Genomic DNA, 16,844 nt, shown 5'->3' with positions numbered 1-16,844 from the left:
AGGCATTAGTAGTCGGTGTTAACTGTTATACCCAATCCCTGACACACCCCCATCCCCAATTATATGTTGTTATTGTGGTTGTTGTTGGTGTTTTTGTTGTTGTGGTTGTTGTTAATGGCACAGCGTCATTTGATAGTTTTCTTCAGGTGCAATTTTACATTTACGTTTTATATCACAATTTGATTATTATTATTATATTGTAATTAACACATTTGTTTTTATCAATTTTCTTCATTTACGCCCACAGCAAACAAATCTGTTGAGCAATCTGGAAATGTCAAGAACTTTCTCTGCTTTCTTTAGAATAGTTAGTAAGTGTATGAGTGTGTGAGTTTATAAAAAGGCATTAAAATGTCTTGTCACAGGCTTAAAAGAAATTTATGTTTTCATTTAAATTGCCCAATATGCATTAAATATTTATAAAAAAAAAAAATAAGTAGACAAGGAATGAAAAATGTGTTTTATACTTTTCAAATACAATGTTCAATGCATATTGAGTGGATGAGCCCAAGATATGTAAATGAAATTTTCAAAACATATATGAAAATTTCATGTTAACAACTTGTTTAAAAATTATAGATTTGAGCTTTACAAAATAATCTTGAATTTGTTGCTTGTATTTTTGCATTTGCTGCTCAATATAAAAATTGTATAATTACGTTGCGTTTTGATTTAAAAAAAATATTGATATTTGTTGTACATTTTGGATTTACATTTGCCGAAATTCTTAATGTTGATTAATTTAATCGATAATAGGCCAAATTATGTACTCTAAAATATGCAACAATTTAGTTTTGTTTGTTTTCAACAGAAAACTGTTTCGATTAATTAACACCAAAAACATAATTTTAAATGTGTGTATGTGCAACTCTCGCTAAAACACAATTTAACTTTCATCTTTTGTATTTATTTTTCATAATAAAAAAATTATAGCTTTCAATTACATATTACGTTTAAATCTTTTTTATAAAAAAAAGGTTTTTTTTAATTTTTTTTTTTATTTTTTTCTCGAACGACTGTTTGGTTCAGTTTTGATGTTATTGTTGTTTGATTTCTTTAACAGCATATATCTCGTATTGATTGCTTTAATGAACGCGCACACTTTTTCTTAAGCTTAACACAATTGTTGCTCTGCATTAACAAAAAAGACGGAATTTTAAGTAGTTTCTTTCTTGTTGTACAGTTTGCTTGTAAATGTTTGTTTTGTTTGTTTTTTTGTAAATGTAACGAATGATGAAATTAAGCAAATTATGTGTGTGGAAATACAAAAAATTATACAAAAAAGGAAACAAATATTCTTAGGCAAAAACGCTGACGCTGTAAGTGTGGCGGCGTCTGCTCAGAGCTCCTGTTGTTGTTGTTGTCGCCGCTCCGTTAGCCACTTGCCGTGGCGGGCTCACAGTATTCGGCAAGATCGCCGCCTGGCCGCTGCTGCTGACGCATGCGTCGCTGCAGCAGCAAACTCTCGCTGGGCGGCGACAGGCCGTTGCGCATATTGTCCGGCTCCTCCAGCAGATGCGGTGGCACGTGCATGAGACGTCCAGAGCCAATCCTCGACACTGGTTGCTGCTGCGAGCGTTGCTGAAGGCTCTTGGACTGATTCATGCCACAGCCACGCATTGGCGCATAGACGCAGTCCTGGCGCCAGTTGCGTATCTGTGTGGACTGCTCATCCGATGGCGGCGAGCCGTTGCTGCCACTGCTGCTGGCACTGTTGTGACGCTGCTGCGTCTGCTGCGGTTGCAGCGCTATGGGTGGTGCCAGCTTATAGCCAGCGGCACCGCCGCCATGCGAGAAGCTGCCCAAGTAGTTACGCTGCTGATTGCCATAGTGTCCGCCACCGCCGCCGGTGCTAAACGGACGATACCTGCGGTAGCTGCCGCCGACAACGGTCGGCTGCTCGGACTGATGACTGCGATAGCGCCAGTTCTCCGTGTGCCTGGACAGCGGCGGCTCTGCACGTGGCGCAATGTAGCGCTGTTGCTGTTGCTGCTGTCGCTGCTTACGTGTGTACGCGTTGCTAATTGCTGGCAAAGGTTGCTTGAATACCGCGTCGCCACTTGCCTTTCGGCTCTGATCAGCCTCATTGTAATCGTACTCGTCATCGTCGTCATAGTTGTCGTCCTCGTAGTCGTCATCAATGTCCGCGTCCTCGTCGTTTTGATATGCATCCGATGCAAAGCAAACATTGCGCTGTTGTTTATGTGTTGGTTGTTGCTGTTGTTGTTGCTGTTTTATGCCAAAAGTCGTTCGCATTGTTGTCCCCTCAGTAGCAGCTTGAATCGTCGGTGCGTATTTCAACGCATACAAATCGGTATCTTTATCATTTGGTGGGCACGTTGCTGTTGCTGTTGCTGTTGTTATTGCTGCTGCTGGTTTTATGGTTGTTGTTATTGCTGCTGCTGCTTCTTGCACTGCCGCTGAGTTGACAACAATATTTGCAGTCTCATAAATTTCAGGTAGCTTTTCATTTAAATCACTAATACTATCCAATAGTTTAACATCATCATCAGTTTTAGTTACATTATCATAATCATAATCATTATCCTTAACATTGCCAGTGAGCGGCTTGCCGTTCAGTTTTTGTGTTGTAGTTATAACTGGTGTTGTTTGCATATTAATTTTGCTGTTGCTATTGTTGATGTTGGTGTTGTTGTTGCTGTTGGTATTGGTGATTGTTGTAGCACTAATATCACTTGATGTTGGTCGTTGCTTAAGAGCCCCATCAACATCATCCTTCATCTGCCTTGCCTTCTCCTCCATCTCCATTCCCATCTCCATCTCCTCTTTCTTCTTCAACTCCATCTCTTGCGCATTTTTGCGCAATGTTGTTGCTGTAGCAAATTCACTTTGCTTTGATTTTATTATATTATCAATAATAAGTTTATTCTCTTCCTTTCTGCCCTCGTCGCTCTTCGTCTTCTGTTCATCATCTCCAACATTCGCTTTCAATTGCTTTCGATTGTCAGCTTCGTTTATTGTTTCATTCTCCCCATCCTCCTCGTACTCATCTTCCTCGGCAATATCATCCACACGCTGCTGCTGCTGCTCATACAGATAGTCATCACCCTCATCCTTGTCTAGCTCACGCCAATTATGGCTATAGTGCTGACAGTCCTCGCCCTCTCTCTCCCCATGCTCATCATCCAGTTCATACTCCGCATCACTGCCGCTCATGCTGCCATGCACTGCCTGCTCTTGCCTCTGCTGCAGCTCGCGTTGCTGCTGGAAGAGACGCGTCGACTGGGCCCACTCCGGATCCTCGTTCTCGTCCAGACGGCCAAAAGCCTCGAGTGCCTCATCGGCGTCGTCCTCATCGTGCACATTGAGCGTCTTATAGCCGCCGCTGCTGTTAAAAATGCTCGACGCATTGCGCGACGACTGGCGACTGCTTGCACTGCGTTGGGCATGCGCCGTGGACAAGCGACCTCCATAGGAAGACGAAAAGCCGCTGCCAGCTGCGGCGGCGGCAGAGTGCGTGCGCTGAGATCGGCTGCGCGTATAGTGCGCCGGCGGCTTAGGATTGTAGTTCTCGTCGCTATAGGCATCCATGTAGGCCTGCGATGGCTGATAAATGTTTGGACGCTCCTTCATATAATCGTAGCGCATCGAGAAATGCTGCTGGATAACACGCTTCATATCCATGGCCGAGCTGGCGAACTGCGATATCTCACGCGCCGACTGATGATTGCTAAAAGACAAACAGAAAGGCTAAACAACTTGATTGCTGGCTAAATATTTTTCTAAACTTACCGTCGTATGTTGCTTGGCGTTTGCAGTGCCCTATGGCGAGTTGCCTTCTTGGTAACCGACGGTTCCTGTTCGCACATGCGTATCCACGGGTGACTGAGCACGGCCTCGGCGCTGAGACGCTTTGATGCCTCCTTGACCAGCAGACGGCAAATCAAATCTTTGGCCTCATCGCTCACATCATGCCATTCGGCCTCCGGAAAATTAAAACGTCCTAAACACAGAACAGATAAAGTATAAATTATACAATCTTCAATGATTGAGTATTGAGTATTGGCTCTTACCCTCTTGAATGGACTCAAAGAGCAGCTCCTGGCAGGTGCGACAGTTCTCTCCGCGATTCCAGCCGCAATCCTTGCCGCAGTTGCCTGAGAATGGTGGATAGCCGCATAGCAAAATATACGCAATGACGCCCAAGGACCACAAATCGCAGCGCTTATCATAATAATTAGCCTCGCCTACAAACAAGTCCACCACTTCGGGCGCCATAAACTCTGCGCTGCCCACCTTTTTATTAAATAAAGCTTAGGTTATAAAAGGCAAATAGTAATAGTTATAATAGTTATACTCACTGGTGTCAGCAATTGTGGCGTAGCTGCTGGCGAGGAGACATCTGTGGTAAACTTAATGCCAGAGCCCAAATCAAAATCACAAATTTTAATAGGACACAACGAGTCCGGCTTGACGCACAATATATTCTCGGGCTTGAGATCACGATGCGCAATGCCCTTCTTGTGCAGAAAATCCAAACCAGATGTAATCTCCTTGATGATTTTCGCAGCCTCATGCTCCGAGAAGCAAATGTGCTCCTGGATGCGCGTCAACAGCGGACCACCGTTGATTTTCTCAAACACTAAATAGAACTTCTCGTCATCCTCAAAAAATTCGATCAATTGCAAGATGCCCGGATGGCCCTGACAGTGATGGAATGTCTCGACTTCGCGAAAGACACGCGCACGCGCATGTCCCGGAATCTTATCGATTACTTTCACAGCATATTCCATATCGGTGTAGATATTTACGCATGTCTGCACCGATGCATAGGCGCCCTCGCCAAGAATTTCACCAGTCAACTTGTAAAGCTCTGCAAAGTACAAAATATGTATTAGAGCATAATATATATTTAAATATTTTAATTTGTGCTTACCTTGAAACGTCGACGAGTGCATCGATGAGCTAATGCGCTGCTTACGCGGCTTCTTGCGCATCTCCTCCTTGTGCCGATTGAGCTCAGCCTGACGCTCCATTTCTGTCATGTTGGGCGCCTCGCTTGACTCGTTGCCGGAGACATCTTCGCTGCTGTAGCGCGTTAACTCATTCTGACCGTCTGGAAATTAAGCAAATAAATTGCACATTGTTTATAAATTGCACACCAAACACTATAGCATAAAATTGAAGCTCAACGCGTTGAAATAGCAAACGATCTATAAATCTATCCAGCTGGTTAGACTTTCATGAACAAACAACTGCTCTGGCCAAAGTGCGACAACGAAGTGAAACTACAGCCGGCTGGGCTTTATAATTGGGCAAAGAATTTACTTTTATTTCATAACTATTATTATTTTGTCGTATCGGAAATGATTTCGCTAAATTATTTCATCATCATTTCATCATCATTTCATCAAGTTATAAAATATCTTTATCTATAAATCTCTATAACTTTACACCTGCAACTATCTAAACATTATTTTATTAAAGTTATACATTTTATTGTATTGGAATTAAAATTAATACTAACAATAAAGCATTTATACAAATGCTGTTATTAAAAATCAACAAATTTCGACTGAAACTGTGGCGACAAACAAGCGCTGGCTTGAAACTTTGCAGTTCTTTTTTAATAAATAAATATTTGCATTCACTTTATTAGCAACCACTTGCTATTCCTATGTATACATAGATTTCCAGGCCTATTTTTAACATAAAAATTGAACGCAAACTGCGTAGAAGTTAAATTGCGAGTCGTCACAAAGGGAAAAATAAAGAAAACATTAAGTATATAAAATATGTAAAAATATATACACACACATGCATACACATAAAAGTTCAGCTGGCGATCGAAGGCTTGTGATAATGACGCTGATACTTTTATATATACAATATGCACTCATATTGTATCTTTTTTAATTGTTGTCGTTAAAACGTTAAAAGAGACTTTAGTCGGATGCTATTTATAGAAGTTCAGGCAAACTTACGATCCATAAGTAGTCCTTGTCGCTCAATTCAATTGTTGCAACAGAACAGAAAGTACGTGCACTTATATTTATGTATATAATGAATCTAATGCTGATGTGCATCGCTGCATTTGTGTTGAGAGCAGCCATGAGAGGTAGTTGGCCTCAGTTGACAGTTGTTGATATGATATAATAAAAATAAATAAGAGTCCAGACAGACAGACCCAGACAACAACCACAACAACAAAATGCTTGCATTCAAGTGCAAATCAAATCAAGCAAATGCAATTGGATGAGGGGCAGGCAAAGAGTCTATGTCATATTAATATAATATTCAATTATTCGTTTATTGTCTGCGCTCAAATGCAAATGTATAGACTAAAGAGTCTGATATACACATACATATTTGCAGCTACAATAACTTTTCTTTAATTATCTTTAACCAAACTAAAAATAAACTGCCTGTAATCAGCTTTTATTATCGCTTGCCAATCGCAAGTCTTTAGTATTTATATGTATATACAATTGACCTACATTTCTCTAGCTCTAGGCATTCCTATTGTTTTCCGACTTTATGCACAAACACACATACATATGTTTATATGCAACAGCAACTATTTGTTTAGAACGCAATACTTTCAACAGACGACGCTGATAAACAAACACTTTTCAAATATAAATACAGCATATACATATATATATTTTAGAAATGCTTTCAGTCTGTATTCCTGGCTAGCTACTTTTGGTTCCGGTTCAGAACGCTTGCACGTCATTTGATATAAAAAACATATACACATTTAATGTGTCTCGCCAAAAATTGTTGGACGCCCGCCCACCCACACATCTCAACCGTAGAGTCGCGTCATCTAGTGGCCACGCCCACCATGACAACAGAAACGCCGGTACGCCCAGTTTGACGCAGATACGCGTGCGTTCTGTGCTTTTGCCATTATCTAAATTTAAATTTGGCCTATTTCATAGAAGCTCTTTTTGCTTCTTATCAATTACGTAAATCCTCCAATTTAAAAAGCGTGCGCAATTAAAATTTAAATATATAATGAGTAGCAACATTGTCTGTCTCGTATTATTATTATGTTTATGTTTATGTCTTTTGTGGCTTATATTTGTTGTGTTTTATTTTCTACAGACATGTGTCGAGACTTTGGCGCCCCTTGTGAGATTTTTTGCGCATCTTTAATATAAATTGTTATTGCAAATCATTTTGTTTTGTACACACACGCGTGTCTTTTATTTTTATTTGCTGTCGTAAAGAGAAATAAAATTAATAATGATAAATTGCCAGCAAATTGTTGACAAATTTGGTTCGATCTAAGGGCAAACAGCGAATTATCATTAATCAACATTTATAAATTTGAAATGTACTAGTCGCTGAGCTGCTAAGACTTTTGACACCTGGTATTATCACCTGATGCAAATGTGCGTTGTTTATTTCATATATATATATATATATATGCAATATTTGTACGAAGTTTCATCAGTCTTAGATTACTGGGCTTACTCATATTACCATTTTAAAGATCTTATTTAAATTATGGTATAGAAACCGCACACACAGCAATAACAAAAGTTAGAAAACAACAACAAAAATAAAAATCGCCTGTTGTTTTGTTTTGCTTTGGATTTTGCTTGTCTAACGACAAATTGGAAGCCGTAGAAGAAAACTGAAACTAAAACCAGCTTAAAATCATTTGCTCTCTCTCTCTATTATTCTCACTCTTGCTTTGTTTTCACATTTTGTTATGTAAAATGTAAACAATCAATGAACAAAAGAAAAACTATGCAAGTATATACTATATTATCGCTATAGTATATATACATGTATATAGCTTTGACATAATCGAATTGGCATGCGATTCAAACTAAACTTGCTGACACGTTTGCCGGCCGGTTAGCTAAGATTGGGGGCGCGCCTCACTATCTGTGGTTGGTATGTATTACTTTTAAATATGTTCATATGTATGTACTCTTAGTATATTTAAATTAATTGCGTCTTACATTTTTGCATGCTCACTTTTTTTGTTGCTTTTAAGTAAATATAAACATGTTGATCGAAAAATTTAAATATTTAAAGAACCTAACTGCACGCAGGCCAAAATTGTTTTGCTAAGCCAAGGCAAACGTAAGCGATAAAGAGAACAAATTAAAATACAAAGCAAATACATAAATAAAGCTACAGGAGGCAAAGCGCAATTTCTGCAAATATTTAAACTAAGCCCGAGTAACGCAGATGCTCGAGGTATAAATAAAATTGTCTGTTGTATATAACAGCAAATAGCTCAAAGTCAATAAAAACCAGCAAAATAACATAATAAAATTTCAATTGAAGTAACAATAAATTTATAGCAAACACCACAATTTCTTAGATTATATTGAGATATTTATTATTTAGAAAACAAGTCGGAAAGTACAGTGGGGCGAAACTCATGTGAAATTTATATTATAAAATCATTTTTATGCACAGGATCTTATTGACATTTTTTAATTTTACCAATTTAATTTTACCTATTATGTATATAAATACTATAATGTAATTTTTTCTTTTGATGTCAACTGCTCTTAGTTGACATTAAATAAATAAATAAATAAAAAAAAAATTTTTTCAATATCCAAAAACCAGCATAGCATATATTCTATGACCTACTAATCAACTTAAGTCACAAACAAATTAATTAAAAAACCATAAAATTTGCAAAGAAAATAAAAACCACCATAAATAAAAACAAGGCCAAACTCAGAAAAACAGATACACAGAGAGGCAACAATAAAAACAATAACATTAAAAGTATTCGCAGCGGCATGACTTAAATTCTGTCTCAGACAGTCTATCAGCTTAAAAATTCCACACTTAACCATAAATATTTTTACATATGTATGTATAGACATACACATGAAACACATGTTCGCCCGAAAGCTCAACGAAAGCGATAGCAAAACAACAATCCAACAAAAATAACACTATCAGAAACGAATGTAAGTACTAAAGCAACTGACGAAAAAACAAGAACAATATAACCTTGAAAAATTGTAGTAACAATCACAGAGTTAAGTGCGGCCAGCCACAAACAATAATATAGAAAGCGCAAAGAAAATAAGTGAAATAGGTTAGATTAAAAATGTTTAGTTTAATTAATTAAATTAATAGAAAAGTGTAGCTAAAGAAACAACCAGAAGAAAAAACACCACGCGGTAGCTGTGCGAACGTTAAGAGCGAAACGGTAAACAAAGAGCGCAACTCAGCAAGCTCTCTCTCACTCTCTTTGTCAATGTGGACAGGCGCTCTCTCGAAATTTTAATCTCTCGGTGTTACTTCATCCGCATGAACAAAAACAACAACAAACGTTTAAGAAGAAGAAAATTATTGCGCCGTCGAAAAAAATTGTAAAAGCAAAAGTTGAATAAAAATGGCGAATCTGATAGATAAAAAAAAATGAAAATAAAATCATAATAAGAAATTGAAAAACAAAGCCGGCAGTTTGCTGCCCAGTGGGGAGTATGGGTGAGGTGAAAAATTCACGTACAAACATATTTGCATGCACATGCAAGCAAATCGAAATATAAATTTATAATATTCAAAACAAATACACGTGCAATTGCATTCATACATACATATCTAAGGTACAGGCTGCTTGTAACACACACAAGAAATTCAAGGTCGTCCTTTGTACTGCTTAACATAGGGGTAGGAGTGGGTGGGGCTGCATTGCCCTTGCATGTAAAGAGAGCAAACGAGTAGACCCCGTTCCCTAATTTTAATTCTAAGCAAACACGCCCCCCAGTTACTCATACACCAACCGTACCGAGCCTATTTTGCTACAACGCAAATTCTTATTAGAATGAGCCTAAAGCTTACTTCGCATTCCCTACTAAATTCAAATGCAAGCTGTTTATATGAGAGAGATGCCATGCCATGGTTATCCAAATAATATTTATGTGTCTGTAGTCTGTATGAATGTGTTGACTAAACAAAAATGTCGAAGCGAGTTATCACGTAGTCACATTTTAAGATCTCAACACTATAGTATCTGCCTCAATGTTAAGCATACATATGAAACATATACTGACAAAATCCTTGGGCTTGTACATTGCCCGTTGGCATATTGATTTCATGTGTACACATACATGTACATATCATTTCTAATCTAATAGTTAGTACATAGAACTTTTAGTAGACTGACCATTGCCTTGATAAAAATTACTCACAAAGCTTTACCTTGTACAAAGGTACACAAAAACATTGGCCCTGCCTTTCTCATGCATATTAAAATGTCGACAAGTTGTTGTAGTTGTTGTAAATAGTTGTTGATACCGTGTCTAATTAGAATTGCAAAATCTGTTTACCGTTTAATTGCAACTCTCATGATATCACTGCCAGCCCAGCCATGCCATGTTTTATATTTCTTTCTTCTCAAAAACAATAGAATAGAATATGATGGAATGCAATACAGCTGCAAGGAAATTGCAATAAATGTAATGCACTTAAGAAAATGTCAAACACACACACATACTGAGGCAAAGATAGCTGAAAGGCAAAATGTATGAACAAAGAGGCAAAACAAATGCAAAACCGGCATTTTAATAGATTCATTTTAGAGCTCTAAATGAACACACACTTATATTCTACATACATACAATGTCTATATATAAAGCAAGCTTAAAGCTTCTATAATAGGTAATATTCGCATATAAAATACATATATGTATGTGTTTATTTGTTTGTATGTATTTACCCAACATGTTTGCAGTTGTTGTTTTTATTGTTATCTCCGTGTATTGCTTTTAGCCGCAACGCAATTTGTCTAAACAACGCCCGCTTCGCAGTCAACGCCGACACGTTTTTTTTATTATTATTCTCTTTGCTTTTGAATTTTGTTCTGGCGTAGATAAATTTTATCCCGTTGCTGTTGTTGTTTGCACTAAATAGTTCTTGCGCTTTACCATTAACTACACTTTAAATTTATTACGCAGTAGAGCTGACATTTTAGCACAACACTGAGAATTTTGCATCGGGTAGTAATGAATGAAAGTTTGAAACAAACAACACGCGGAAAACTTTAGTTATATGGATTAAGTTTAGCAGCGGCGACGGGAAGTTATTTATTTTGATTTGCGGCAACTATTTCGTGTTCATGGGATGGGCGCGTGTATTGCTGCTTTATGTGAATGATAAAAACGAATGGTGAAAAATATAAAACAGAACAGTTCCTAAACGCGGACAAAATGAGTAGCCGGACCGTCGTCGCGCGGCGCAAACGAGGAAAGAAACAAACACGCGTCGTCGTTGTCGAGCTGCCAACACTGTCAGCCAGTCGCAGCAGCAGAAACCCAACGAAGCGAGAGTATGAGAGCCAAACCAAATACAGAGAGTGGCAAACGCATTTCTAATAAGAGTACAACATCATGCCGGCAGCTCCAGACCAGACCCAGCCCTAGTATTAGCAGCAACCCACAAGTTCTCTCGCTCACTCCCTCTCTTTTATTTTTTTGGGCTCTCTCTTTTTGTCGTGTTGTAAGCGTGGGGGGAGTAAAGCTTTGAAAGTAATGCTCTGAGCATTCTCTGCACGTGCCAAAGATAAAGAGAGCACAGGAGCACGGAGCAAAATGTACTGTTTGTGCTTACGTGACTTTTTATTTAGCACATGGCAATGTTTAGTGTATGAAACATTGTTGTTACAGATGTAACGCGTTGAAGCTTACGTACATACCAATGTATACGTAAATATGAGCTTACGCTGCTTTTGTTTAAATCACATGCAGCAGTAGCAGTTATTAACCGGAAATGTTAAGTTATGTTTGGTTTGAAGCCGGTTTGAGAATACTTATAAACTTGAAAGTAATTGCTTATTTTAAGAACATGTGCCCATACAATAAACACACGAACGCTTATTCGTAACAACAACGGTTATGGAAAGTTTTCAATTTAATTCAATTAAAGCAACTGATGCCAGGTCAACCAAAAATACACATTTACACACAGATGTAATTTATGCAAGTATGTAAATTGAATGGCGAGAGCTTTTTTTGGCAACAATTATTGAGGCAGCGTAGAAAAAGTATAAGGAAGACTTTGTTCAATATTTAACGAATTTAAATTGCGTTCTATTAAAATTAATGTACGCTACATTGCATATGTATGTATGTACATACATGTAAACATGTGCATGTTTACTACTGATGGTTTGCCAAAACAAAAGAGTGACATCAAGAGAAAATAATAAAGAGAGAAACCAAAATTGTTGGCGACTGACATAATCGCAAAGCACGTTCATAGTTTTGTTTTTATTTTGACCAAGTATAAGAAAGAGAGAGAGAAAGAGAGCGCCAAAGGAAAGCCACAACACATAAACCAGCTGAGCAGCAGCCGCTTTGTCGCTGCAGTCCAAAGCAAAAACAGCAGCAAAAAATAACAACAAAAGCGACAAGTGGTGGCCCCATCTATTGTCAGCAGCAAAGGATGAGTGGAGTGAGAAAAAGAAAGAGAGAGAGAGAGAGAACGGTGCCGCGGAGCCGCTGCGCATTGAAAAGACCGGTATGACCACGCAAAAACAGCAGCAGCACCAGTCAGAGAGAGCGCAAATACGAATGAGCGAGCAAAAGACAAACTCAAAAACCTGAACAAACAGACACCACGACTACTCTGTTAAAGAGAGAAAGAGAGAGAAGCGCACACACATGCACATGTATGCAGATACATACATACATATACAAGCGCACCATCACGTAGGCTGCTGACGTGCTTTTGTTGAGGGCAGCGTTAAAAACGAGGTTAACGCAAACATTGACGCACACACACACATACACAAGCAAAACATATCGCCTGATATGCGAATTGTGTTTAAAAACAAATGAGTGGAAGGAAAAAACAAGAAAAAACAGCAAAAATAAAAAACTACTTTAGCGCAGCTTTGTTTTCAAAATAATAAAAACAAAATTTTATTAAATGCTGTTGGATTTCTTTTGCGAGCGGCGTTGCCATATGAAAGAAAAGTGTAGCCACACAGGGCTGGGTTACCTTTACATGATATGGGTAAACATTTTGTTGTTGCTGCTGGGTACGTGCGTGTCTGCCTGTGTGTGCGAGACAGCACGTATGCATATTTATTTGTTATTATAATATTATTCACCCGATGGTACTATATGCTAAATTCGAGGCTTTAGTTTGGTCTGCCTGCTTGTCTGCTGTCACTCACATGCTAGATAGATAGAATAGACCAACGCACAGTGGCAATTAGCCAAGCACTCTTAGCCACCCACAACGTTTGGTAGTCTCTTGCTAAGTTGCGCTGCTTTTGTCACACAAAAAAACGTATTCAGCGAAAATATTTAAGCGAAGAAACTTTCATTGCTTGCGGTGAAAAAAATAAATATTGTATGTGTGTATATAAAATATCGACAGTGTGACGCCGCCTTTGCCCCAAATCCCGTTTTGTTGCAGCTGCAAATTGCTTAGTTTTTTCCCCCGCTAGCCGCGCACCGCATATCAATTTAAGCCTTTAAGTTTAGCTCCAGCTCCGACGCTGATAATCGTGATTTTCATTTCAGTTTTGTTTCATTTTTTTTACAGTTTGTCATCATCATCTAAGTAAAGCTACTGTGACTGCCCCGCAGTCGGCGCAACACGTCAGCAGAGCAGCAGCAGCCCGGTGACCCGAACTCGGTCACAGCATTGCTTGTGGTAGCCACTGCGGGGGTGACGGAGCCACTTGAACAGCAACAGCTATCATCGTTTTCTTTTTTCACTTATTCGTGCATTCGCTCGTTTCGCTTTGCACATCGTTCTATTTTGGGTTGCACACTGCTGCAGCAGCGCAGCGCCAAAGTGCAATAAACGTCATCAAGGTTATATGCTGCCGCAGCGCTGCCGCTGCGCAGCTCAGACTGACATCGCTTCGCTGTTGCTTTTGCAGTTTCATTTACAGCAGAGCAGAGCAGTTGTTGCAACTAAATAGTTTCGCTACAGTTTGTTAACTCTTTACTGTTTTCGTTCGTCGTTTTACATTCAATACGGTCTTTGCGCTATGCGAACTGCGATGATTCATTATTTGTATTTGTTGTATTAATTTCTGTCTACAGACAACAGACACTATAACCATCCCGTTTGCTCGTGCATGTGTTAGTACATTCAAAGTGGTCTGTTTCGCACTGCCGCTCTCGCTCCTTAGCTGTGTTTCTTTGAGCAGCAGCAGCAACGAATGCAAATGAATTTCATCAATTTGTCAATTCCGGAAATAAGCTTCGACGCGCTGCTTGCCCAAGCAATACCAACAGCAACAACAATAAGTTATTTCATGTTACTGCCCACGCCACTCAGTTGAGTCAGTAGACAAGCTTGCCTACCCTCACCTCTTCCCTTTGATCTATAAATTTTCGGCTGAATATTCAAAAAATTCTTCGTATAGCTACAGCTGTTTTTTTAAGTACTGCGCATTTCCTACCAGATGTTTTTCGGGGCGGGGGGAGAGCAAAGACACTTATACCGCTGCTATCTTATCAAACATTGTCTAAAGATAACTCATTCAATTTTAATTTTAAATAGAAATGAAAGAGAGTTAAGTGCCAAACTCTAGTAGTAAAGTTATTAAAATTTTATTTTGTTTACTGTATTGCACACTTAAAACATATTATATTGAGTAGAACTTTTACTTATTCAAATGCAGCCTAGACTGATGCAATCTTTTTTATTGCACATTACTTTGATTAAATTTAATCAACAGACTAAGCGTGCATTGCACAATCTCTGATTTTGATTGCACAACCTGATCCTTACAACAGACAATTAGTAATCAAAGAAACTAACTACCTAGCTTTAACAGTAATTTTTTAAATTCAATATGCCTTGTTTATAAACCTGTGAGCTGTATAATTTTAACTGTAAAAGCACATAAAACTGTCGCCAGCGCCTTTGTTTATAAACTGTTGACGTGTCTATGAAATTGATTGGCAATCTATACGCTTATGAAGAAATGCACATACTAGTTTTTTGTGCATTAGTATTAGTATGCAACTGCATAAAGTACACATGTTTTATTCTAATGTCGTAGACCTCAAGACATTCTAGGAACTGAGCTGTGAGCTGGGCAGCCAGCTGTTTGGCCAAAGTGCTATAAATACCTTATGAAAATGAAATGAAAAACACACAACGCTGTGCACACTGGGGCAAGTGCATTGTAATGTAGAATGTCTTTCTATTGAATGTAGAACATTCTTGAACACAGGCAGCAGCAAAAATAAAGAGGAAGCGCAAGTAGGGGCGGCTAACAAACATGGCAGTATAGCAAAAGGGATGAAGGAAAACTCGCTTCATGCTCACACTCTCTTCTTATCTCTATCTCTCTCTTTCTCACTCTGTATTTACTGAGCTCTGCTATAAAAGGCAGCTGCAATTCTCGCACAGTGGGGTCAATCAAGCACATACTACACTGAACATGACAACGATAGAAAGGAGTAAAAAAAAACTTGAAATACAACACTCACCTGATTGACTTTGACTGCAGCTGTTGTCGGTGTTGCTGCATGAGCCATTGTTGCCGCCTACGTCGCTATCTGCTGAGCCGCTTGCATTATTGTTGTTGCTATTATTGCTGCGCCCACTGCCATCTCTGCCGGCGTTGGCGTGAATACGCCGCAACGGCTCATACTCCTTCGCAGCAGCTGTGCTGTCACTTCTCTCTTCCAAAATTCGCTCAACCATAATTTTTCTTGCGTTGGCGTTAGATATTTGAATATGATTTACTTCTATTGCCAAACGGAATTTAAGCACTCGCACTCACAGTCTATCTGCTGAACTCTTTTCTCTCACTCTTACGCACTGTATTTTAGAATTTTTCCGGTCTCACAGCTGCAATGCGTCGTCTCCTCCACCCCTCTTTCTCCCTTCTCTTTCCTTCTTCTCGCTAATAAGACACAATTTGACGTCAACGTCGCTGCCTCTGCCTCTGCTTCTGTCGCTGCGCTTTGCGGTCGTTGTTGCGCTCATTCAAAATGGTGGCTGCTGCTCAAAAGATTTTTGTTGTTTTTTTGCTCTCGATGCGCTGCCAAGAAATTTTGTTGCGTGGTTTGAATAAATTCTAACTACTGCAATTGAATTTGCATTTGAGGTTGTTGTTGTTAGTGCTGCTGCTTTAAGTGCATTCGGTGTTGTTGCAAACTGCGCAGCAGCTTTTAATTTATCGCAGAAAATTCACTTTGGCAAAGAAATTTTTTGATCCACTGTTTAGCAGCCACTGTTGACGTTGACTGCGCTGCTCTGTCGGTCGGTTGCTGTTGTTATTGGTAGTTAAATGGCTGTAGTTGTTGTTGTTCTTCTTGATGTTGATACTGTAGCTAATGGTTTTTCTCATCACAAAATTCGTTAAAGCAAGCAAGATATAAAATATTCCTTTTTTTCGCTTATTCCTTTTTACCTTTCTTTTCTACTGCTTGCTTTTGCTTATTGGCCGTGATTCCTGTTGGTTGTTTGGTTTCTGCAGTAAAATTTCTATTGATATTGCAAAATTGCTGTTGGTTATTGCCTGGGACTAACTGGTGGTGTTGTTTGGTCGTTGTAGCTGCTAAAATTTTCTGCTGATTACAACACAAAAAAAATCGCTCAAAATAGCGGACAAAAGCCGTTTTCTTTGCGTTTTTCGCTTTAAATTTATCTCTCTTAGCTACCGATCCATGTTTTAACGTTCGAAGATTTTTTCCGACTAAAGAAAATTTTCACGCCATTTTGGATGAGAAAGACGTGCAGACCAATGCACAAAGTAGCATGTTCGATTGTGTTGGTGAGAGGGAGAGATCCGATGTTCGAATACTGTTAAAGCGAGAGATCAACGGTTCGTTTGAAATGTATGAGCTCGACTCAAACAAGATGGTTCATTGCGCGAGCAACAGCGTTATCGGTATCTGTTCTAGCATGTT

The 16,844-nt window shown here is 38.9% G+C and overlaps 1 protein-coding gene across 2 annotated transcripts; it reads right to left on the bottom strand.

Moving 5' to 3' along the window:
• Nucleotides 1–988: 988 nt before the first annotated feature.
• LOC108603216 lies at nucleotides 989–16,641 on the bottom strand. 2 transcript variants are annotated; one of them, XM_017991811.2, is made up of 6 exons: nucleotides 15,417–16,641; nucleotides 4,898–5,077; nucleotides 4,323–4,834; nucleotides 4,035–4,257; nucleotides 3,754–3,964; nucleotides 989–3,691 (listed from the first exon to the last, which is right to left on the bottom strand). In XM_017991811.2, the coding sequence occupies exons 1-6, from the start codon at nucleotides 15,631–15,633 to the stop codon at nucleotides 1,375–1,377; spliced, it is 3,660 nt and encodes a 1,219-aa protein (XP_017847300.1). In that variant the 5' UTR covers nucleotides 15,634–16,641; the 3' UTR covers nucleotides 989–1,374. The 2 variants fall into 2 exon arrangements, with proteins under 2 accessions (XP_017847300.1, XP_017847302.1); XM_017991813.2 differs by lacking the exon at nucleotides 15,417–16,641 and adding an exon at nucleotides 10,673–10,784.
• Nucleotides 16,642–16,844: the final 203 nt, after the last annotated feature.

The sequence above is a fragment of the Drosophila busckii genome, chromosome 3R (assembly GCF_011750605.1).
Source record: "Drosophila busckii strain San Diego stock center, stock number 13000-0081.31 chromosome 3R, ASM1175060v1, whole genome shotgun sequence".
Classification (NCBI taxonomy): Eukaryota; Metazoa; Arthropoda; class Insecta; order Diptera; family Drosophilidae; genus Drosophila; species Drosophila busckii.
The sequence above is the reverse complement of the archived record's forward strand: the minus strand, read 5'-3'. Positions and strand labels throughout refer to the sequence as shown.